Here is a 23,554-nt window from a genome sequence, read left to right as displayed (position 1 = left end):
GCTAAGTAGTTCTGCAATGCCTCAATATATTTCTAATGTTTTATTAAGTTTTAGTAGTGTATTAGTAATATTATGATAGTATAATGTTAGTGATAAAAGACGTGGACCCAAAGAGGCCTACAAATTGTCATCATTTTTTTTTTCTAACCCGAGAAATATTGAAGCTATATATTTTGAAGCTTTTATATTACGTCTACAAGGCGATCCGATCGACGTTTTAATATCAGTAGACAGAAAATCATCTATAGACTACATCGTACACTCTGCTTAGTTACCAATTTGTATTTCAACTTCCTAAAACAGAAGCGCAAGGTAATAAATTATGAGAAGAAGTAAGCCGATTCCCAAACAGCTGCGTCCATGAAATCAACATAAAAAGTCATTTATATATTTCACCGACGTTTTTTCTTTTAATGTATTCTGCAGTTGATGTTTTTGCTGCTATGGTTTTTTCTGCTTCACGCTTGTTACTCGGATTCATATTCCTGACGCGGGCGAAGCACCCAAAAGTATGCAAAGTATGTGGCACTGGAATGACTGAGATGGCGTCTAAGTTGTGTTCCCGTAACTCCGACATTCATTTATCTAAGCGTCCGTGTCTTTGGCTTGTTTCTTTGTTGTTCCGCTTATTAGCTTACATTTTACGTGCGGTGTATTGTGACTTTTGGCAGGGGTTCAAAATAAAAGAAAAAATCTGAGAAAAGCAATGAGAAAAGCTATATGAAAAATTATGAAGGGGGCGGGCGGCAGTATGCGGCGGCATAAAGGATGGTTATTTATATTAAAAACCATAATTTCAGTATTTTGTTTGTCATTTATTATCATTATTTACTTCTACTTTTAGTAGATGTTTTTTTGCCAAATAATTTGGTATGAACTTACTGAATAGGACTGGCATCGATTTGCTTCATACTCACTTTCAACGATCAGGCTTCGTATTTAGGTCTACGCTAGGTCTGTAGCGAGATATGGGCGAATGTTTTATAAAACAAGTAAGAGTGCTCTGGTGAGAAGTGCCCGACTAGGAGATACCTTGAACCTTCTAATACCAACACCAAATTTAAAAGTTTCTGTATATGCAGCTTACCCTAAACGCTCCTTGTATTAACCTTCGATTTTTTTTTACTATTTTAATAGGTTAAGGGAAATACTAAGGAAATAATAGTAATTAATTAAAAGTAGTTAGCATCCTCTTGATGAATTTTCTGTATTTTATATTATTGTGCTATAGAGTATTCATATATTCGCATAAATACATCATTAAACATGTGGCTTGTTTGTGTACTATACACATTGTGTTACATACATTTTCAAAAAGATCTTTGAAAACAGTTTCAAATTTTAAACCAAAAATATACAGCTGTGTGTTGAATTTTCAACATAGTGGAGTTTTGAAACTAATTTGAGGCTTGGATCAAATCGGCTGTTAATATTTTTTAGGAATATATACCTTATGAGGTCGAAGGTGCCCCATTCTGCATGCTACATATACTTTTCATAAAACCATTAGACGGGCCATAACAGCAATTTCAAAGCAAAGGACTGATAAAGTTCATCTACTCCAGGGTACGTAAATATTAGGACTCTTCTTTATATACTCCACGGTGCGGGCACAACCCTTGCTTGCGACATGATAAATGACCGGTGTTATTCAAATTAATTGATCAAATCCGAATGTCAGACTGAAATCTGCGAGAAATTGCCAAATTACGGCATCAAATGATTTAAGTGGCGCACGGCGGGAACGCGTCTCACATAACACAGGATGTGGATGGATATACCACTGCTCATGGAACCGTGGTGTGAGCTGGGGATGCGTACCAGCTGGAAATTTGCATGTGTCATGGAAGTGTAAGAGTGCGGGTGTTTCAAGTGACACCCGGCGGGCCAGAGTGCACGGCTGACAGGATGAGAGTACCATGAGGTATATGTGTGTCAAACGGTATAGCTTCCGGTTGAGTGATTGAACAAATGAATGGCTTACAACCGGTCGGACGCGGGGAAAACGGACAGGAAGCCACATGCACACACATTCATGGCTGGGGGCTATACTGACCAAACACGTCGACTGTTTGCGGTTCAACCCAGACCCAGACCGAGACCCAAACCCAGACTCTTTGGCCAGTTGGATGCCAACGGAGCCACAAATCCCCGCCAGCATATTTTTCGGTGCAAAAATTTCTGAAATTGAAATGGGAATTGCAAATTAACAGCAGCGATTTATTGCTTAGTAGGGCGACTGCAGACATGATTTGGATTTCTCATTGGATTGAGTAAGACATCATTTAGTCAGTTAATTGAGTTAGATTAATTGCATGTGCTCGTCGTTCGTTTGAAAAGTACTGATTAATTTAAGAAATTTAACATGCTGCAAACAGTTGCAGACAAACAGATACTTGAACTTTTATTCTTTAAGGTCACAAGTATAATATATACTGTACAAATGATGCACAATTGTAGTATTGGCATTATCCCACGTTTATCGAGTCTGACTGGCAAGTGACATAGCCACTTAACACCCACTCATGTCACACACACAATCCGCTTAGCTTAAATACCCGAAAGGCTAAATAAAAAAACGGTAGTGAAACCACCAAGCCACCACACACAGCAACTCAGTGTGAAGGGAGAATGGTGATGGCGACGACGAGGACTTTCTGCAAAATTTAACAAAAACAACAAGGGTGACACACCCTGCTCAAACTTTTTTCTACACTAATCGTCCCTTTATGCGTTGGTTTTCTCTTGGACAGGGTTGAACGAGCCTCCGTGTGTGTACATTGCTGGGCCAAACAACCACCAAACACTACACGGGAACGCGTTGCTAAAGTTTCAACTTGTGTGCAAAAGAAATGCCACCCGTTGAGGAAACTAAAGCAACAAGTGCCCACTTGAGAAAAACGCATTTTAATCGCCAAAAAATGAATGAAATCAATATGCACAATATAGAAAGTGTGAATCCTATTAGGTAATTCACCATGAATTGGGGGCAACAATTCTTAGTAGCTTAGCGCTTTTCAATATACATAAATAACAATTTATTGACTGGTCAAGTCAATGTACTTTATAAGTTCAAGAAGCGAATGATAGAAATCAACAATGCATTTTCGCAAACGTTATTTTAAAGAGATGCGAATTTTTATCAAGCAATGCTACCGAAGACAGAGACCTTGTCAACGTTGTTAAATTCTCAGGCTAGTCGGTTGGGAAGGACAGACTTGGCTGACCAAATGACTGACCCTCTGTCTGGACTTTCAAAATTGTTTACCTTGGCATCAATTTCAATTTCCATGTGTACATTAAAAAAACAAAACGCAATTCAAATTTAAAAGTGTTTATGGCAGCGAAATGTAAATTTGTATTTGCACAAGCCTGCGAGTCCGCTAATATCAGTGAACGTATGAGTATAAAAAAAAACCGAGCCTTTTTTGAGAAAAGCCACCCCCGTAATGTCCAACTGGTTTGAGATTTTAAACTCGTACGGTATAAAGTCGATGGCCATGCAGATTATTACTGAATGATAGGTAAGAATGCAGCAAGCCGACCTCCAAGTAGTATCAATTAATATATATTATTATATTCTTTAAAGGTATTGATTTTTCTATATATACGCTAGCTGTATTTAACTGGCGTCAGCTGGCGCAGCTTTCTGTTTAATCTTAATTAGATATCGCTGATAGAAAAAAGGATACCAAGGCTGTTCATTAAAAATGGCAAATTGTGGATAATCTTAGTTTATTTGAAAGCAAATTTAGGAATTTCAAGTAAATGGGATTATACAAAGAAGTCATTTTCATAAGACAATTTCTGTATATTTTGCTTATTTTACGAAACGTTGTAACGGGAATGAGAACAAGAATGAGGGCTTTTCTAAACGGCTTTGCAATAGACATTGGCATTGCATCGGGCCCATAGTAATTCGAAATGCAATTTTCAATAATAGCTTGGATTGAAGCTCGCTTTTGTTGTAATATAAAATCGCGTTGCATACTTGCAAGCGCATTGCATCGTCTGCAGCTGCCGTCGCCGGTTTGCCAATGGGCAGGAACTGGGAATGGCAAAACATTTTGCCGCATTTAATTAATTGTTCAATAAAATTAATAAACATTTGTGGCCCTGGCGAAATTGCAACGTACCCCCTTCCAGCACCCCACACACTTCCTGGCACGCTGTCGTTCGGCCAAAATTCATGGAATTTTTTGGTCGCTGCAATGGCATTGCAATATGTGAACTGCCGGTGAGGCTGTTTTGACTGCACTGCAATCTGTGCATTGTTTGTACAAGCGTCAGAGCACCAATTGGAGTCAGCCCCGAGCGAGCACATGTGAAAAAGTCGTTTGGAGTAAAAACATTTTGTAAATTGCTTCATAAATATCAATTTGTAAAATAATAATTGTTGGTCGACTGTTTTTGGTTTGAGTTTCAACTGGTATGTGTGTCTGCTGTCCTTTTGTGTATATTTTGTGTTCTTTGTATGAGGGGTCAAACGGCAACCGGAAATGTTATGCATCGCTTTCTATTGCTGTTGACAAGGAGAGCGTCCCTTTATGGCTTGTTAACAATATGAAGCGTAGTTCCCTAAGACCATTCTCTGATGCTTATGCCATGTGTGTCTTGCGGTTGACAGTAATAGACGAAAGATGTATGATTACATTTGGCGCTGTTCTAAATAGTGGCTAGAAAAGCTTATAGTACGCAGTACCTTATTGAACTGTTGCCATTTGCTTGAAGTTTGGTGTATTTCAATTTAAATTTATATTTTATTTCATTTATTCAAGTGCCAGTTGTACAGTACTGGCCCACCTATTATCGCATCAGCAGTGAAAAGTTTTGCTCAAATGTGCATGAACAATTTGGTTTGTAAAATTTCATTTACGTTTTTTTTTTTTTATTATTGCCAACTCATAATTCCCATTACATTTACGCATTTGAAATGTGAAAATTCGTTCTCGTTCTCTGCCACTTCGACTGCCAAAATTGAAAAGTTCAAATTGAATTTGAATTCAATTTGGCTGCTATCACCACCAGTACTTGAGCAAAGGTTGTGCGGGCAAGGTTATGCCAGACAATGAAAATCGAGTGTGTAATGGGTAGTTTACATGCTGCTTAGGCCTAAGAATGGGGATGTAAAAATTGAACGAGCTGCCAAGAGGAATGCATTTCAGGAAGGGAGTGCATTTACCAATCTTTCAAAGTTAATTATTATGAGCAACTGCATAAAATCTATCCGTGCAACTATATTTGTCCAATGGAAGGACGAATGATTATCATTCATACCATTCCATACCCCTTCTTCTCAGCATAGTGGAGTGTCGACACCCCGGAATCACGTTTAAATTACTCTTACATAGACATTGACCGCGTTTCTCAGCATGATTTGCTGATGATTGCTGGGATATTGATATTGTATCATGATATCAAACTTCTTGTTCCATGCTCAATGAGCATATATTATAGAAGTATAAGAAGCTGTGATTATGTTATTTAAGAAAGTCTGTTCCTCACCTGAAATTTATTTTTGTTAGTTAATAATTAAGAATGTTAATTGACTTTTTTACCTGCGCTGTCCATGATTTAGTTTTTTGAAGTAAAAAACATTGTAACGCTTCTAGGCCTCCACTAGTCCTTGTGAGAGTCCATTTTTTTGCAACTAGCACAGATTGAAACTTCATGCTGCGTGATTTCTAATCAAGTTCTTTTGGTATATTACGCCAAATTGAAGGTGAGGTATCTCTTAGTCGGCCACGCTCGCATAGACCACTCTTACTTGTTCAAATACTAATGCGAACGAACATAAATTTCATTAAAAATGCATTTACGGAAACTCGACCCACCGCAGTCGAAAACTTTTGACCAACCCTCCACTTACTTCTATAAAAATAGTCTACAGGAAACCCAGCTGCGACTCGGCCAATTTCGACTCCAACTTCAGTTCGTGTTTTTTTGGGCTTAATATTCATGGTAATTGTATGCTGGGTTCAGCTGTTCACCGAATATTTTAGTAATATCTAAAAGGTTCTACCTACCCCTTAACGCGTCAACTACAAAATCAACAGCATAAAAGTTAAAAGCGATAAATATTTACCTTTTTAGCGCGCCTTCGACTCTGTCTGTGAAGATTTTAATTCTAGGTATAATTTTCTTGCACTTTTGGAGTAACTGCAAAGTCCAGCTAATGAGCTGTTGGGTGGAGGAATTCTATATAATCTTACAAATCTTCAAAACAAGGGAGAAAAAAAAAATTATCCTTAGGGTGCACTAGATTAACTAACCTTGCAGACGCTGTTTAAAAAACATAGCTATAGTTGTCTGATGAAATAGTTGCTCATGAGATTTTCCTATGTTAGTTTGATTAAAGCATCATGAGAAATATTAAGTTATGCCGCAGATATATAATAGTATAGTTATATAACAATATAGTTCCCATCTAGATAACTTAGTTAACATTAGCCGGAAAAAGCTATATTGGCGCTTGTCTTGCTTCTCTTTGGAGTCGGAGTTTCTCCACGATGCGTGACGCATTTTGTGAAAATATTATAATACCATCTGCAAGGGTATAAAAAAGTGTAACGAATAGCAAAATTAGGATAGGCAGGACTTGACAGAACCTGCCGTGGACACAAATTAGTCGCACCCTGCCGCGGTAAATGTCTTGAGTTACATTTTGATGACTTCTTTACATTTGGGGGGTCTGTCATCCCATTATGTAAAAAAATTACAGCTTTTAAATGTAAAAATTTCTTTTATGACAGAGACAGCGCGTGGGGAGTTTTTATTTTGTTTCCGTTATTTTACTCAGCAGTTTCCAAAAATATTTAGCATAAAATTGCCATAACAATTTTAAACAGATTTTCGGCGTGTTTTGGTGTTGAATTGCGTCAGGTTTCAGGCATTTTATTTATTTTAAGTAATAAAATAGTTATTTAAAGTGATAAAATATTTAAGCAATAAGTTCGGACCACACGATTTCCTAAAAGCTAACATAAAACGATTAGGCTAAGTAATCAAATAATTAGGGCAGCTTTCTTCTACAGAGGAAATATCATTTGTCGTGGTATAAACTTTTGACAAAATAGGCTCTGCTGGCCTATTTAATAGACCTATCTAAGTGGAAGAGGGTGGTTCTAAGGGCACGTGACGCAACGAAAAATCGACCTTAACGTCTCGAATACGTTAAATTTGATACATAGACTCTCATATACTATGCACAGAATAACCTTCATAAGGATCAGATTGGAGAGCTCGGGCCTAATCTACAAAAAGTACAAAAGTGATCACACATGCATATAAGTAAATAAAATGTAAATACCCTTAAAAAATCCCAGACGTATTTAAAGCATATTAATTATAATATCGCGAAATTCTCTTTATTTCGCTTGAGATTTTAATGCGGAACCATCTCTGTTGAGAATTTGATTGTTATTTTAACTATTTAATGTATTCATACGCCCTGAGCAAATAGATTATGTTGTGGTGCAAAGTGCAAGTGAAAGTACAAACGCGTGATACTTTCGATCGCCTTTGGGCATTTTCAAATTAAATTTGTTCGAAATGAATTAAAAATAATATAGAGGTGTCTCAAAAAAATGAAGAGCGTTTTTCAATGACGTCTAAAGCATTTCTGGTTGCTGCGATGTGGGACCCGAAGATGAGCCTTCGGTCCAGGCTTATGCCCAGATAGAAAGGTGAGCCGGCATGCTGGATGGTCCGTTCACGAAACGTTAAATTTTACTGGCAGTGGTTCTAAGGGGCCTGAAGTGGTGCTTGTAATTAGCGCAGCGTCATATAATTTCCGCGTCTGCCTAAAACTATGCAGTATAATTTTTCGTTTGATTTTCATTTCGACTAACTATTTGACAGCAGCACCAGAAGATTCAAGAGAGTGCATCCGCTGGATCTTCCAAGGGACCAAATTACTTAATCAAATCGAAACTATATATATCTATTATATAGACTCGATATCATTGTGCCATGATTCAATGCTTAAACAGAATGATACTTTTTGCAGCCAACCTAGCTGCCGCGTAGTCATAAATTCATGTAAATATGCAGTAAGCAGATTTATAGTTTGGAAAAATAATAATTATTAGCACACGGCCAAGGGAGCACGGAGAGACGGAGACATAAGCCCGACGGCAGCACAGGCTCCACAGCCTCAGTCCAAGGGGAATTGCCATCCACCGCTAGATTCTTAGGGCTGTACCTCTATCAACTTGTGCCTCTGTTTTGCTCTGATGCTGCTGGTGCTTATTAAAGGCTTGGACGCAGATTAGTTTATCATTTAATTATTTTTTGCCTTTGCGTCCAAAAAACGACCAAAATAAAATTAAATGGTTGTGCCGAGGCTTATGAGAGCGTCTCTTTTGCGAAAAACCTTGTGTATATGAACATATAAATACATTTTGCACACTTTTAATTCGGTTATATTAGTTTGCCGAAATGATTCAATTTGTTGCTCTTGAGGGGCCGGTTGGCTGAAGAATTGCAATGGTATTCCCTGTGGAAATTTCATATATTTGATTTTGTCTCCACATCAGATTATGTGAAGAGTGTGTGGTATTAATAAAACGCCTCTGCTTGTGTACAAATATATTCGGACGAAGAAGGGAAAAACACATTTGATCCTGTTAATATTAATCTCTGATTAGCTTTTTTATACCCTTGTTGAAGATATTATAATTTTGCCTAGAAATGGGTAACGCATACAATGAGATATATCCGACCTCATAAAGTATTTATATTCTATATCAGCAACAACAGCCGTTCCCATGGCAGCTATATGATATAGTTATGCGATGCTGGGAGCATAGTGAAACTTATAAAACCCGAGTGTGGTTAAGTGTTTCATACAAGATTCTTCATACAAGATCCAGTCGGTTCCGATATATGTACTGCGTGCAACAGAAAGAGGGACTTTTTCAAAGTTTCATGACGATAGCTTAAAGACTGAGAGACTAGTTCGCATGGAAACATCTCGATGGACAGATAGAGATGTCTTCTTCTGCGCGTAACACATTTCGAGACACAATAATAATACACTCTGCCAGGGTATAAAAGGACTTTAAGCCGTGAAGAGCAAGTGTTTTAAAATCACGAAATGGTGATAGGTTGCTTACAGCATCGCCTAATCGCAATATATTTTGTTATTTATACAAACAACAATAACAACGCAAGTGAAAGTTCTTACACTTGCATTGTGCTTATGCTAACCAATAACTGCCATGTGCTAGGTCAGATTTTTCATGACATATCCTAGGCAGGAGCTAGCTGGGGTGACAGACAAAAGACAAGAAGGGACACGGCCTGTTGCTCTAAAATGAGATAGCTGAGCACGAAGAATACGAACTGTGAAGTAAAGCAACAGTGATACTACTCAATGACATTCTTGAAGCATAATTTAAACCTGAAACACATCATCAAATTTAGTTGAATTAAGCGAAAAATAAATGGAAACAAAGATATTTAAAATTGAGTTTAGGTCGATTGAAAAGTAAACAAAAAATGAAACTGTTTTCTGTGATTTTTCGCTTTCGGATTGAATTTTCGATTCCCCGTCTGTCAGCGCAATATTGAGTATTTAAAATAATTTAATTGTTTTCTTATTTTTTATTTTTTAAAAGTGTAATTGTTTAAGTAGTACCCACAGATTTGCTTTAACCATTGACCGGGCTCCACGGCAACATTTTGATTGCATACAAAAGAGGCGATGGTGTTGGGTTGGCATGGCTGTGAAACTCGGAAGTTACAGTTGTCAGTTGACACTTATGGCCAGCTGGTCAGCAGCCTGAACTGTCTAATTGTTTGAGTTCCTTTGTGACCTTTTTGGAAGGTGTCAAACGCATTTGCTGTCACACCTTCTCCGCCCAGGCACGTGCGAGGCTTTGATGCCGCCAACGTCACATTTCATATTGAAGTTGAATATTTGGTAGCTGACCACGGACTTTTACATATGACCATTAGGGGCTGGTTTATGGCGATTTTAACTTTGCCTTTGTCAACAGTTGCCTTTTAATTTCGCTTCATTTATATTAAAAAAGAAGACCAGAAGCAACACACTCTGCTCTCTAATTGCTGTCGAAATTTGTTTGTTAAGTGTTGGCCACCTCCCACATTACCACTCCCCTTCGCATGCGACTGTCGAAGACCAAAACACAGACGGGAAATTTTCAAACGGATGTTTTCACAATGTTACGTGTGCTTTGTTTATTTTCGTTTCCGTCCAGTCACAGTCTCTCTCTCTCTCTCTCTTACATAAATTCTCTGCTCTGATATCTATAAATTGTCAGTAATGTTGCATAAAATGACACCATAAATACAAATTACAGTCACAAATTATTGAATTGAAATACAACACTCTTAATATCTACATTTAATGGCGCTTATTAATCCAATTCGATGGTTTGGTTTGCCCTAGCCAAGGACAATAATCTAATAAGAGAATGGACTTCCTGAATAACTGCAGGACTAGCATCAAAACATTTTGCAAATCTAATGAGCCTCAACGGCATAAAAATGAAAAAATTAAAAAGCGAATGAAAAAAAGTAAATCTTGCCACGAGGAACTCTATATACCCTGCTTGATTTAAAAGAGTTTGCCTACATTGGGTTATTACATGTTTTTAACATGGATCACCAGCCCATAATCAGTAAAGTGCTTTAGATAGATATGTAAAGAGTAAATATTGAAAAATATATTTTATAATTGTTGTCAATATTTATTTTCAATTAGTGATTTCTCGATAGTTTCAAGCGTAATAGCAAAAAACGTTGAATTAAATATTATAATGTTTGTTTTTATTGTTTTAATATTAACGAAAACCAAAACTAGCAAAAATATATGATTGTATAATATGTGACAAGCTTCATGTGCTAGTTGTGTTGTCGTTTCTTCAAGGGTGTAAAAGAAAACTTACGCGAGGCGACGAACATTTGGCGTGCATCAAAGCATTAAGCACAAAAATTGACGCGTAGGTCGCTAACTTCGAGCTAAAACTGGTCGCTATTGTGGTTGGGGCGCATTGCTGGGGCTTTCGGCTCTCTGTGGGGTGCGAAATCAGGAATTAAAACGTCTTAATGGCTGTGTTTTTATGAGCTGTTTGTCTGTAAGGCATTGGGGTGGTTTGCTATTGTGCTTGGAATCTTCCTTAGCAAGTTGGTATGAAGTCCTAAATTTAGTTTCTCCTTAAAGGTCCAAGCAAAAATATTATCTGTGACTTCTACTAGTCAATTTTTATGCGAATAGGGAAAAATAAAAAATAAGATGAAATGCCTGTTTTATGGCTTCACTAACACTTACTTCATATATCTCAAATTTAGTGAGGTCGGAATGTAGCTTTGGTTCTAGAGGAATGTTCTGATTTTATAAAACATTCTAGTTGATTACAAACAAATATGTTTATTTAATTCGTATGACATCAAACAGCGCGGTTTTTTAAATAACATAAGTTTGAATAAGTTTTGTAGCAAAAATTTGGAATTGCCCACAATTTGGTGGAAAATTCACACTTTAACTTTTTCCACCAAACTCGGAGAACGATTTCAGCAACAATTAATCTATTTAGTTTTTATTTGTGTAGTAATAAAATTTTAACGGCCAGAAAATTTGGGAAACATTTTAGATATCAGCTTTAAAATGCCTCTTATCGATTACAACTAAAATAAAGATTAATATTTTGAGCGATAATGAAATTATTGAACTGCAGGAGGGGGGCCAAAAGTCTTTTAATGATTAGGATAGAATATTTTTATATATTTGAATGTCTTAGCCGTATTTTATACTCTTACTCATTAAAACGGAGTAAGAAGGATAAAATAGTTAACAGGAAGAAGGCGGCTATCTATATTCTTCATCAGAATAAACATTCGAGTCGCTCTAGCAACGTCAGTCTAGTGTCCATCACATTGCGACCTCAGTTAGTATGCGAATCTTATGTAGTTGAGCATATATAGGAGCTTATAAAAAAAGCTAATGCTAAAATGTTTTGAATCTGGGTATACACAGATAAGATTTGTGTGTTTGCTGTTAAATGTCTTGCGGGTGTAGTTGGTCAACAGCAAATACCCATGGATGGACAAAAAACAAAACGTTATTCCATTATTTATTAATAAACTTATTAAAAAGTAGAATTGTTTGTTTTTGTTCCAATTGTAATTTTAAATTCTTGTTTTGTTCAATGTATTTATTGATTTGTTCGCTTTGCTTGCTTCGATAATTTTAATTATTTTCCACCAAATGCTTTAGGATTGCATTTTTGATTAGATCGTCATATTTGCACCAACAATAACCAAATTAATTAAATGCATTCAAGCATTTTTAATTGTTTAGCTAATTTGACGCTTAGGTGTTGGCTGTGCTGGTTGGGTATGGGAACTTGGTCACACAAACATTGCATATTTTATGTGTTTGTATTATTTCCATTTGCTCTTTTTATGGTTGGTTGCTTGTTGTTTTGTTGTTGTGTAAGCTGACCGATGGGTAAATATAAATATAAATTTATATACACAATTAAATTGCCGCAACCGATTTTTAACAAATCAGTACGATTGCAAATGTTAAACTTATGACCACTTATTCATATATATTAATATACACATAACTACAAAAATGTGCACTTTAAGCTGAATTGCTGAAAATGACTAATTATTAAATTTAATTTGACTTACTTAAGGGCGTTGCAGGTATTTCTTCATGAACTAACTCGATTAATCATGTTATATTTCCGAATGGATCTGAATTAGAGACTATAATTTGACACTCAGTTCCAATATTCAAGATTTTGAATGCGGCAAGCTAGCTTGATCTGCCCATAAGGCTGCTTAGTCTCGAAGATCATGCAGTAGACGAACGTTTAGACAGTCAGGTGGACATGGCTAGAACAACTTGTATGTTGTGTGCTGTGTTGGAATACAAATTCTTTATACATTTGCAAAAAAACACTATACACTTTTTACCAATTCTCTATGGGTTCATGTTAAATTGAAAAGTTGATTAAGCGTGAATGTTGGGGCTTGCCCACACCGAATACAATTGCTAAATATGCAGCCAGCTGCATTTGATTGGACGCCCAATGGAGCATTATATTCGAAGACCGACTATTTGTAATCGGATACGTATTTACTCATCAGACAGCAATATGTACACTGTCGCTTGCTTTGCAAATGCGAGCAGCTAATAAATTAAACTAATGCGAATCGAAAAATGTTATTATTGCACGCCGGCCTTTTGTTTGGCGAACAATGCAGTGGCAACAATTACGTGAAACATTTTGAAAGCATGCTCATAGAGAAAACCTCTACAGGCCTGCCATACTGCCATAGTGTAAACAAAGGTGTCAGGGAATTTCTTAGTCTACCAGAAGCAAACAGCCCGACAAACAATAAAAAATAGAAATGCAGGACCACTTTGACGGCAAACAGCGGAGCTACCAAAAGGATATCGCGTGCCAAAAAATCAGCATGTAAACACCGCGCAGAAGACAAAGGTATAATGGAGACTACGAAAAAGCTTTCAGCATAGCGCCAGCGATTGTCCTAACATTCAATTTCATCCCCAAAGTGTGTGCGATGTGAGGAATGCTTCCCTTTGAAAGCCAGCCGTTCTGCTTTGTTTTATTTTATTGTGATTTTATATTAGTTGTTTTGTTTTGGCATATTGGCAAATATTAGTTTCATTCTTTCATAGAAAATGGTATGTCTCTCTGTTGATTTATAGTGGAATGTAGACTCAGAAAACATATGTATGTACTTAACTGCATGCATATGTATGTATACTAAACATGCTCTAGATTTCGAATCGATTATATATCTAATTCAGTTTGCGATAGTACCGATTCAAATAACTGTTCACTGTAAAGCATTCTACTTGTAAAATGTAAGATTATATAACACATTATGGTCTAATTTAGGACCCGACTAAGAGATACCCCGAACTTATACTAACTTTCTTCTATGCACAGAAATAGAACGTATGTATGTTACATACGTACTATACACGTATACCAAAGCACACCGCTTTTAATTTATTCAAATTATTCTTGTTTATATACTTGTGGAATCGCAGAAGGTATACGGCATACCACACACCAAGTTCGGTGTATATAATTCTTCCAAGGCAAGCTTATAATCCTGATCTAAATGTTTTGGGCTTGAAGCTGCTTTCTTCATTCGGTTACTTACTCGTTTAATAATTGAAAATGCGTTGGGTGAATATAAATCAGCAGAAGATCTTTATTAATAGAACAGTTTGATTATCATGAACATTTTGATCATGTAAGCCTAGTTATGCGTTCCAATTAGAAGTAGACTTAAGATAATATTGTTGTTCCCTTTTTTTTGTCGCTCATGGAAAACTGAAAAAAAATAATTTTTAGTACCTTATTAATTTAACTAATTGAATTTAAATTTTTATTTAATTGTTATTTAATTGGGCTTATATTAAATTATGGGTTTTTTGAAGCTATAATTGCAATACTTTACCTAAGCTTTAGTAAGTACGCCTGTTGGAATATGTGAAGCATTTAAAGATGTAAGCTTTTACAAGCCCTGCATAAATCCTATTTCAACCCAATGCTGACAGTACAAATTTGTACTTCTACGCTGTGCAAAATTTGTTTATTTCATGTGTGCATGCAACTTTAATACTAAGCCCAACGACCAAGAGAAACCAATGCCAAAGAAAACACTTCTATGTTTGCCCCTCGCACAAACGCAAATCAATTAAATTCAATTAAATTCGAAAAACCACAAGCCAAGTGCATTTGTCTTGGGAAGGCGTTTAACCTTATCGCACAGTGTCAGTGGAGCCTCGTTGAAGTCCGGGCTACAGCCATTGTTATGCTCTTGGACAACCCCGTGCTTAGCTGTCAATCTTATTCTAATTGAAATGCACACAGGCTCTGCGTCAGCTCACAAATTGACTTTTACGGACAAACAATTGAAATTGCAAGGCTCTGGGAGGCTCACAATTATAGGTTACACTAGCTTACAAAACATCGCCTTTTGGCTGCTCTTTAGCTTAGGAAAAACGTTAGTAGCAAATCTGTAGCTATTTTATTTTAAGGCAGAAACAAATTAAAGTTGCATTCCATTATCTGCGCATGCCTAATGTAAATGGAGTCTTTAAACTCAAATTATTTTTTAATTTTTGTGTGCATTTTTAGTATTTCAAATATAAGTCTGCTTTGAGATATCCTTATCGGTGCACTACATATTTCTTGGCACAACATTTGAATGTCCTGTTTAAAAATCATTTTGTTTGTCGACTAGTTTTATGAAAATCAACAAGTTAACTGCATTGGCTGCACTTTGGATGCCGGGTTTTTATCCTGCCATTCATTTAAGCCAGACTGCAGGACGTTGCATTTCATTGTTTCTCGAATTCTAATTGACTGCGCCACTTGACTTTTGTTTGGGATATCCAGACAGTGAACTAACTAATCCTAGCTACAGAATAAATTCAATGTCGTACGATATGCCCGAAATCGTTGCCATTGTGTTTTCACGCTGTAAAAAATGCAGCTGAAGCGGACGCTTAATTAATTAAAAAAGTTTTCACCTTTTACACTTAATGTTTTTTCATGCCGTTGGCCCAAAAATGTTGAAAATTTTTATTTCGCACACGCTTGGGTTTGGCAAATTAGCACGGCTTCCTCGCATGCCTTGTTAAAATATTTGAAAATATTTAAATTGGCATTTTTTTTGTCAGTTTGCAGGTTTGCATTTTTGCTGCCATGTTATGAATATGAACAATGTCAATTTGTCGGCAAGCCGCCTCAAGGCACAAGGGTTAACAGCATGATGAGACATATATTTTTTTTTTTCTATAAAGATTGTTGTATCACAATAAGCGGGAAACGAACGAAGAGCTTGCATTTTCGACAGGCGGACTTTAAATTTGTTTGCTGTCAACCCGTATGGCAAACACTTTAAGTTTTATTCGCAAAATGCTGCGCATCCATATGAACATCGCAGAGCTACAACTAATCAAAACAAATTCAATTAAACGACACGAAATACGGAATGGCCAAGTGGCGGCCATTCAAGCGGCAGTCCAAGCCCAAGTCTAAGGCCCAGCCTTTGCATGGGTTTCTTATCTGGCAGCACAATCCATTAAAATTGCACATCGTTTACACCAAAAATCAATTCGCCAAAGCATTTAGGCATTACAAATGCCAAGCCAGCCACTGACTAGCTATACGAGTAGACAGCCAACACGGGACTCGTCGACAGAATCCACGTCCTCATCCAAGCTCCACCAGTCGGCCACCAGTCGGGGGCCCGCTTCAAAATGAACGTTGATGCCCATAAATTTCATATACGGCGGTTGTGTTTTTCGTTTGTTTGTTCCTGGCTGCTGTTGTCGTCTGCCCTCTACAAAGCGATAAACGCAGCTTATAAGGCTGCAGTTCGTTTACCGGGTATTGCTTTGAAATAAATCCGCCAGATATTGGTACACAGCTATGTTTCTAAACAACCACGAGTCGTCTGTCATTTGTTCGGCATGTGTTTTAGTTTCGAATATTGGGATTTCAATACATTCGAATGAGAACTTTAAAACAGCGCAGCTTAAGAATTCTGTGATGGAAATATTGTGACGTGTCCGCGTTCATTTATTTCCGGCATATTCTCGAAAATTAGTATATAACTAGAGCAAGTGTTGCCGACTTTGATGGGGTCCAAAATGACGAAAATAGTGTGTTTTTATTCGTGCAAGGCGATAGACCGAATCGTTAATGCTGACCAAGACTACATATAGTACTGCTTTATACTGTCTCTTATACACTTTTGGGCACATAATTCAAAAATTGGAAATCAGAACAGCTTCACTTAAAATAGTACGTCTATCCACTGCACAGCCGAGCCGGTTGCAAGCAGAACCCGCCATACAACATTTTAGTTTGCACAATATATCCCTTCCATATATTGTATAGTCTCTGGTACTTGGCATACAAACACATCTGTACTCTGAAGAATACCGCCCTCAATATTAGCCTATCATTCAGAGCTGCTATCAGTGCAATGTGTCCCGCGACAAATTTGTCGCTCGCAAGAAAGAAAATCCCGATGGACAATGTATGTGATACAATCGCAATAAATGCATTTTCTGTAGTACGGTGCTCTCAGCCTACTGTATGCTGGTGGCGTCAGTTTGCCGTGCGTTTTATTAGTGGCACCTGAAACAGCAAGTTAAGATTAGAGTGCCGCCGCGAACTAAAAGTGTGCAGTCCCAGAAAGCACACGTTAAGCCGATGAGTTATGGCATGCATTAACACGCAGTAAAATGTGACTCAAACGCAGACTTAAAACTGATATTGAATATATTGTCTAATACATACGTGCATACGTATGTCTCTGTTTACGTCTCATTCACTTTGTTTTTTAAGTTTGAAACTTAAATAGGAAATTTGTAGTACCCTTTATAACATATTTTTTAAGTTAGATTTTCTTATTTTTTTTTTAATTCCACAATTCGTTGTGCTAAGATTTTCAGAAATGCTTTGCTTTATTTCGTTACTTCACGCTTGCAATTCCCAACAAGTTAAAGCTTCGAAAAGAGTATAATCGTTTTAATCTTATAGTAAATTCGAGTATTCTCAAAGAGACAATTAAATTGGTGGGAAATACAAATTGGTTTATTACTTGATTTATAGTTGTGAGGTGGCGATAGCTATAAAATGAAAGATACTATATATTTATATCTATAAATCCATATATATATCCACAAGTTTAAGGTTTTTGTGAGTTTTTAAAGAAGGACGATTAAATGCTGAGTGCAGAGTATCTCTGAGACTTGCAATCCCGACTAGAGCATTCTTATTTGCTAAACTTTTATATTTTCTGCTTAAGTTTGATTCTATATTCCTTCAAACAAGCTAAGCATGTAACCGACACGCGTCGGACTCCAATTCAAACTCTTAAATCGGCTGCTTGCTGTTTTGTGTAGTTCAGTTAGCCTACAACTTTGCTTAAAAAAGTTTACTCTAAAAAAAAAAAATTCGAAGACGTTATTTGATTTAACATGTCGCGCCCGCTTCCATTAATGAAACAGTAACAGATGAACAAACGCGAAGTTTTGTATATTTTATACGTACCATCCCTTGCCACAAATCAGAAGATAAATTGTTTTTGTTCATGATTTATACACAACAATATGGCGTTGACTTCGCAGCACTCTCCCTAGCCTACTTTTACAAGGAATTACTTCCCTCTCGCCTCTTAAAGAAAGCAAAAAATAATAATGTTGTTTGTGTATCTGATGCCTTTTTATTTCAATTTCAAATCGCTATTTTGCTTTACAGTGAATTTAATATTGTAAAATGTGAGGGAAGCCAAAATTGATTTTACCGGTAATGTTGTACAACAGTCATATCCAAATGGCTTCTATACACTCTGTTGATAACAAGTAAGAACGCTGCAGTTGGGTGTGTTTGACTACAAAATGCCATGCTCTCCTCAGTTAATATATATTTTTGTTTTCAGCACCCCGCCTTAAATTCTTTAAATCAAAGAACACACAAAAATGCTTTAGATGCATTTATGGAAATTTAATAAAAGTTTGAGGGAACAACGTGTGTTTACCATTAAAAATTAGATATTTTCGATTTTTGTTGGAAGAGACTACATATCAAAGTGACAAGAGATTGATGATAAACTTATTATATTCGTATGGTATAGGAGAATATTTATTTCAAATTTCTCATTTTCTATACAGCCTTCTATCCCATTTCTACCCTGGGGAATGGATTTTTTGAAAAGCCGATATATTTGCTTATTGTATTAAAACATCATCAGATTCAGAGCTAATGAATGTGATTTGTATCACTCACTCTCTTGCTTTGGAGCCGATTAGGACATGTGCAGGCGATGAAGGCGATGTTCGAAAACCTTACGATTGAGGACCTCAATCAGTTTTCCAGGATCGTTAGGCTTGTTGCATATTTCCTTCGCTGAAAAGTGATCCAGGTACTCATCACGTTTGCAGTAGAGGCAAACACCATTGATATACTCCTCCTCGCATAGCGTGGCGTTCGTGGAACGCGCCCAATCTGCGTTATTTAGTTGCTTGAACAGATCTCCAATATAAATGCGAGCCGAGGCCACAGCGGTAAATGCATTGGACGCAACAGTTGTAATTGGATTGTGCTCCAGATTTAAGACCAAGAGATTCTTAAGCTTATTAAAAAGGCCGCTAGCAAGAAAAGAACAGATTGGGATTGTAGAGCAAGGAGGCTTATCAGCACAAGAGGACCTACCCTTGTATGCGATCCAAATTGTTGTGGGCCAGGTGAATTTCAAGCAGCATTGGTGAGTGGTGGAAAAGCTCGTCCGGTAACCTGGCAATGTTGTTGCGCTCCAAATGTAGCATTAGCAGCTGCCTTTGCGATTTGAGGAAATCCCTGCCCAGATAACTAATGTTACTACGAATGCCGATGTAGGAGAGATTCTCCGATTTCCAGAACAGCTCGGCGGGCACATTGTCGCCGCAGTTGTGCAACTCGAAGCCACGGAGCTTGGTCATGTGCCACAACTCTTTGGAGCTAAGCAAGGACATATCCACACTGCTGTTCTTAAGCGAGCAATCGAGCGAGAGTTGGAGCAACTCCGTCTGCTTGGCAAATATCTCGCTGGCCACGCTAGCCATATTTCTGACAACAATTGATAGCCTCGTCAGATGTGTGAGCGGATGCAGCAATGTGCCTGGCAAATCACTTCTGCCCTTAAGCGTCAGTTCAGTGATCTCTGTAACATTCTCGAAAAAATTTGCGGGAAGCATCGCCTTAAACCCAATTAAGGAGATTTTTTTGAGCCCGGGGTAATTTGTAAAATGTTGTTCCAGCAGCTCATCTCGCTCGTCGCGCGTCTCAAAGTAGTTGGAGACCTCCAGTTCGGTGTAGTTACTAACTCCCAGCTTCGAAAGCAGGCTGCGTATAGTTTGGGCGTTGGGTATAGCGCAGTTGTCGATGCTTAGCCGACCAATGCTACCGGCCTTGAGAGGTGGCAAGTAACCAAAACCGCGTACATCAAAAATGCTGCAACTGATACTGTACAGCTGGGATGAGCTGCTAAGAGTTACCATACCGCACTTGATGCGCTTATCCTGGCACTCGCACTCATTGTTACTCTTCAATAATGACTCACAGCCCTCTCTGGTGGTATATAGGGCAGGTGCTTCCTCAGAGACCGTTACATTGTTCTGCAAGCTGGACACGAAAAGGTTCAGCAACAAGAACGCGACCAACATCCTCGAGTCTTGGTTCGACATCGACTGAGCGCTGCAAGGAAATAAAGTCAGCATAAATAAAGTAAAGTAGCAGAACCAAAACTCAACCATCAAATGTGTTTACCTGCCTACCTACCAACCATTAGCATTGCTTCAATAAAAAGCTGATCTCACTCTCAGGTAAGGTCAAATTTCAATGGAAATGAAATGCGCTGAGAATTTAGGCAAAATTTCAGCTGTTCTAGGATGTAGCCATTTTGCCAATTACCTGGAAGTTCTACTCTACCTTAAAGGTTCTCCCTTTTACTTATTTTCCATGGTGCCCGAATAAAATAGTTTGCAATTTACTGTGCAACTTGTTGCATATATATTTATTAGAGATGTGAGCGTGTAGTGTTTTCATTCGTGTCACGAACACAATCGCCGCTTTACGATGTTAAGAAAAAGAAAAAAACCGACTTAAGAAACCTGAGTTTTTATTATGATCTTTTCATTGTGTAGCGCACAAAATGTCCGACCTTATAAAATGTATAAGTTCTTTATCAGTGTAAATAATTAAACAAACTTGATAATTCGCTTAATTAACAGAATCTAAAGAGCGATATTTATCAATTGATTTATGATAAACTTGATCTACACTTCCCACAGGCATGATATCTGCCTCGTCTTTTTCTGCAAAACTGCAATAGAATTTTCATCGAGTATATCCTGTACGAATGTAAGAATTAATATTTACCCGAACTGTTAAAATTTTGGGAGTTACAACGCTTACAAAAAATTAAATAAATTAATTGTTTTTTCAAAATATTTAGACTTTATCAACTTAGGAAAATTTACGTTATCTAGGTTTTGCTTAAATATATATAGAAAGCGTTTTGAGCAAATTCTATCTGACGGGGTTTCCCTTATTTTTGCCTGTTTCTATACAAACTATTTATGCACTTATTTTCGGCACACAAATTCCTAACTTACTTAAAATATATACAACTTAATATGGATACATAATTATATCATTTAAGCCCTGACTATCTACTTATTATCTTCTCAAATGTATGTGGATTCTGTATTCTGTGCGACTCCCAAAGTTCAATGCGCCTTTTAGTTCGCATTCAATAAGAGCATGTCGATCGACTTTGTTGTTCGACTGTATTTTTTTTTTTGTGTGCTGCTGCGGCTTGGTTGTGGATATGGCTGCTTGGTTCAAAAATTACATTTCATTCTGGTTTTTAGTTTCATTACAAATGCAAAAATGCAAAAATGCAAAATGGCAAGTCGGCCATTATCTTCATTCGCGTCTGCTGATCGATAATCGCAGGCAGACTATCCAGTCCAAGTCGAAGTCGAAGTCGAAGACCGGGCCGGGGCCCGGTGAATCGTTCGAGGCGTTCATGCGTAAATGGCTGCCCACCTTTACGCAGTTGCACTCGCAGATCTGGCCAATGCATTTGAATTTGCAGCCGCCAGCCTTATGATCACATCAACATGAACCAATCAGCCGGCCAGGCTCACGCCAGGCCACTTTCCTCCATCTCATTCCCCGTCCCCGGCTATAGGCTTCAGGCAGCGCGGTGGCAAACATTTTTTACGATTTGCTTTTGGTGCCTCGAATCGCCGTTTCGTATTCCCAAGAGCTAAATCAATAAATTACGTGACAGGCATGCAGAAAACTTGATTACTCCCAACTAAATGTGTACATGGACTGAGCGTACTCCAGCGATCTTCGTTTATTTCGTTCATTTTGATTGAATCAATCAAAAATAAGCATTTATATTTAAAGGCAAGACGTCATATATCTTCCACATCTTTCGTATAGGCAACCCAATAAATTATTACCAAAGCAAGCCACTATAAGCTTTGCTTTTGGTTTTGAGCATTGCGTTTGATAATCTCCATTTCTTCAACGCAAGAAATATAAAATTCGTTTCTCCCCTCTTTATGTTAGCTTTATCTACCTTGGTAAAGTCGCAGCGATATCCACTTAGATTGTAATTAGCAAAGTCTAAAAGGGGCAAAAACTAAATTGCAATATGATCTGTAGTCAATTTTGAGTGCCTTAAAATGTCATATAATAAGTAGTATGTATATACCACAGGCCATGTCTATGCCTCTCGAAGAAACCCAGCCAGATTTATTGATATAATGAAAATCAGCAGTGAAACCCTGTGCCTAAACGGGGCATATTAACTCTTACTCGTGGCAAGTTTAATTAGCTTTCTTAAGATTTATTTCAAGCCTTGTGACACAAAAGTCAAGAGCATGTTTAATTTCTTCAGTGGCATTTAGCTGTTTCTAAATTAATATTAAATAATTTACGGTTTGTTTTAAGTTTGCATCAATTTGGCGTTCAATAATCCAAGCAGGGATTCAGTGGCTTCAAAAGTTGATGGGTTCTGGCAAGCGAGGCAAGGGAGTCAGAGAGACGGATGAACTGGAAGCCATGCTACTATTGAACTTTATTGTGCCGCAAATCTTCATTGATTTTGATTTCTTGGACTGCAATGTTGAATCGCCTTATTCTAAAGCTTTTTCCCAGACTAGCCGCACTGACTTCAGGCCACCTCGAATGGGAAATACTTTTGTAAGACTACCACACAACATGACAAGCAAATAAATGGTCTTAATCCTGGCCAGACAAAGGGCTGCTCTCATAAAAGGGCAAGGCATGGACTCGGCTTCAGCTTCGGCTAATAACTCACTCACACACTCCGCCGTGAATGTCTGGGCGTCTAATGGAATAGCCATGAATGGGGTTGGTGGTCTTCTATTTATGCGATTTGCATTTGATTTATTTATTGTAAATTATACGCCGCATGCAAATTGGTAGCTATACAAAAAAAAAAATTAAGTTGTTGCGCTATGGTTTTCCAAGAAACGTTTCCAGTTGCGCCAAAATTGGCCTGAAGGGCTTTTCCGTTGCTCAAATAATAATTCGCTTCAAATTCGAATACGCACGTTTCATAACAGAAATAATATATACCAAGTACAAGAAGGCAGCCAAAACATATTATATAGCCCGGAGCGCCCACGCAATGAGAAAGCCTCTCTGCCAAACCCTTTGCCTTAGGCATGGCCGTATCCCACTCGCCCCCTTACCCGTGGCCCCTTAGTGGCAAATCAAATAGACGCATGAAATTTAATAGCACGTACAATTTTTGACATTTGCCTTTGAAAACAAATGAAAATGGAAATGGAAATGGTAATGGCAACATGAACTGGGGCAACGCCCATGCCACACAATTTGGGTGTTTGGACTCCTTAGTGCATGGAATGGTAGTTTTTCTATTTGGCTTATTTCTATGTTTCCGCCTGTTTATTTATTTTAATTAAAATGGACAC

At 37.6% G+C, this 23,554-nt stretch overlaps 1 protein-coding gene across 2 annotated transcripts; it reads right to left on the bottom strand.

Annotated features, from left to right (window-relative positions):
* Positions 1 to 14,274: 14,274 nt before the first annotated feature.
* LOC115760145 (leucine-rich repeat-containing protein 15) lies at positions 14,275 to 20,270 on the bottom strand. Of its 2 annotated transcripts, XM_030701354.1 has the most exons (3): positions 19,251 to 20,270; positions 18,825 to 19,186; positions 14,275 to 14,348 (listed from the first exon to the last, which is right to left on the bottom strand). In XM_030701354.1, exons 1-2 carry the CDS (start codon positions 20,258 to 20,260, stop codon positions 18,844 to 18,846), a joined length of 1,353 nt encoding a protein of 450 aa, XP_030557214.1. In that variant the 5' UTR covers positions 20,261 to 20,270; the 3' UTR covers positions 14,275 to 14,348; positions 18,825 to 18,843. The 2 variants fall into 2 exon arrangements, with proteins under 2 accessions (XP_030557214.1, XP_030557213.1); XM_030701353.1 differs by lacking the exon at positions 14,275 to 14,348 and having other exon boundaries at positions 18,273 to 19,186.
* Positions 20,271 to 23,554: the final 3,284 nt, after the last annotated feature.

The sequence above is a fragment of the Drosophila novamexicana genome, unplaced genomic scaffold (assembly GCF_003285875.2).
Source record: "Drosophila novamexicana strain 15010-1031.04,08,12 unplaced genomic scaffold, DnovRS2.1 tig00000387-arrow-pilon, whole genome shotgun sequence".
NCBI lineage: Eukaryota > Metazoa > Arthropoda > Insecta > Diptera > Drosophilidae > Drosophila > Drosophila novamexicana.
This window is presented reverse-complemented; position numbering and strand designations above follow the sequence as displayed.

Excerpts from the sequence above, each read along its gene's own strand:
- LOC115760145 (XM_030701354.1), bottom strand. The coding sequence starts at position 20,260 with ATGTCGAACCAAGACTCGAGGATGTTGGTCGCGTTCTTGTTGCTGAAC. Across the intron at positions 19,187-19,250 it reads AATTTGGATCGCATACAAGG|CGGCCTTTTTAATAAGCTTA; the intron begins GTAGGTCCTCTT and ends TTTTCTTGCTAG.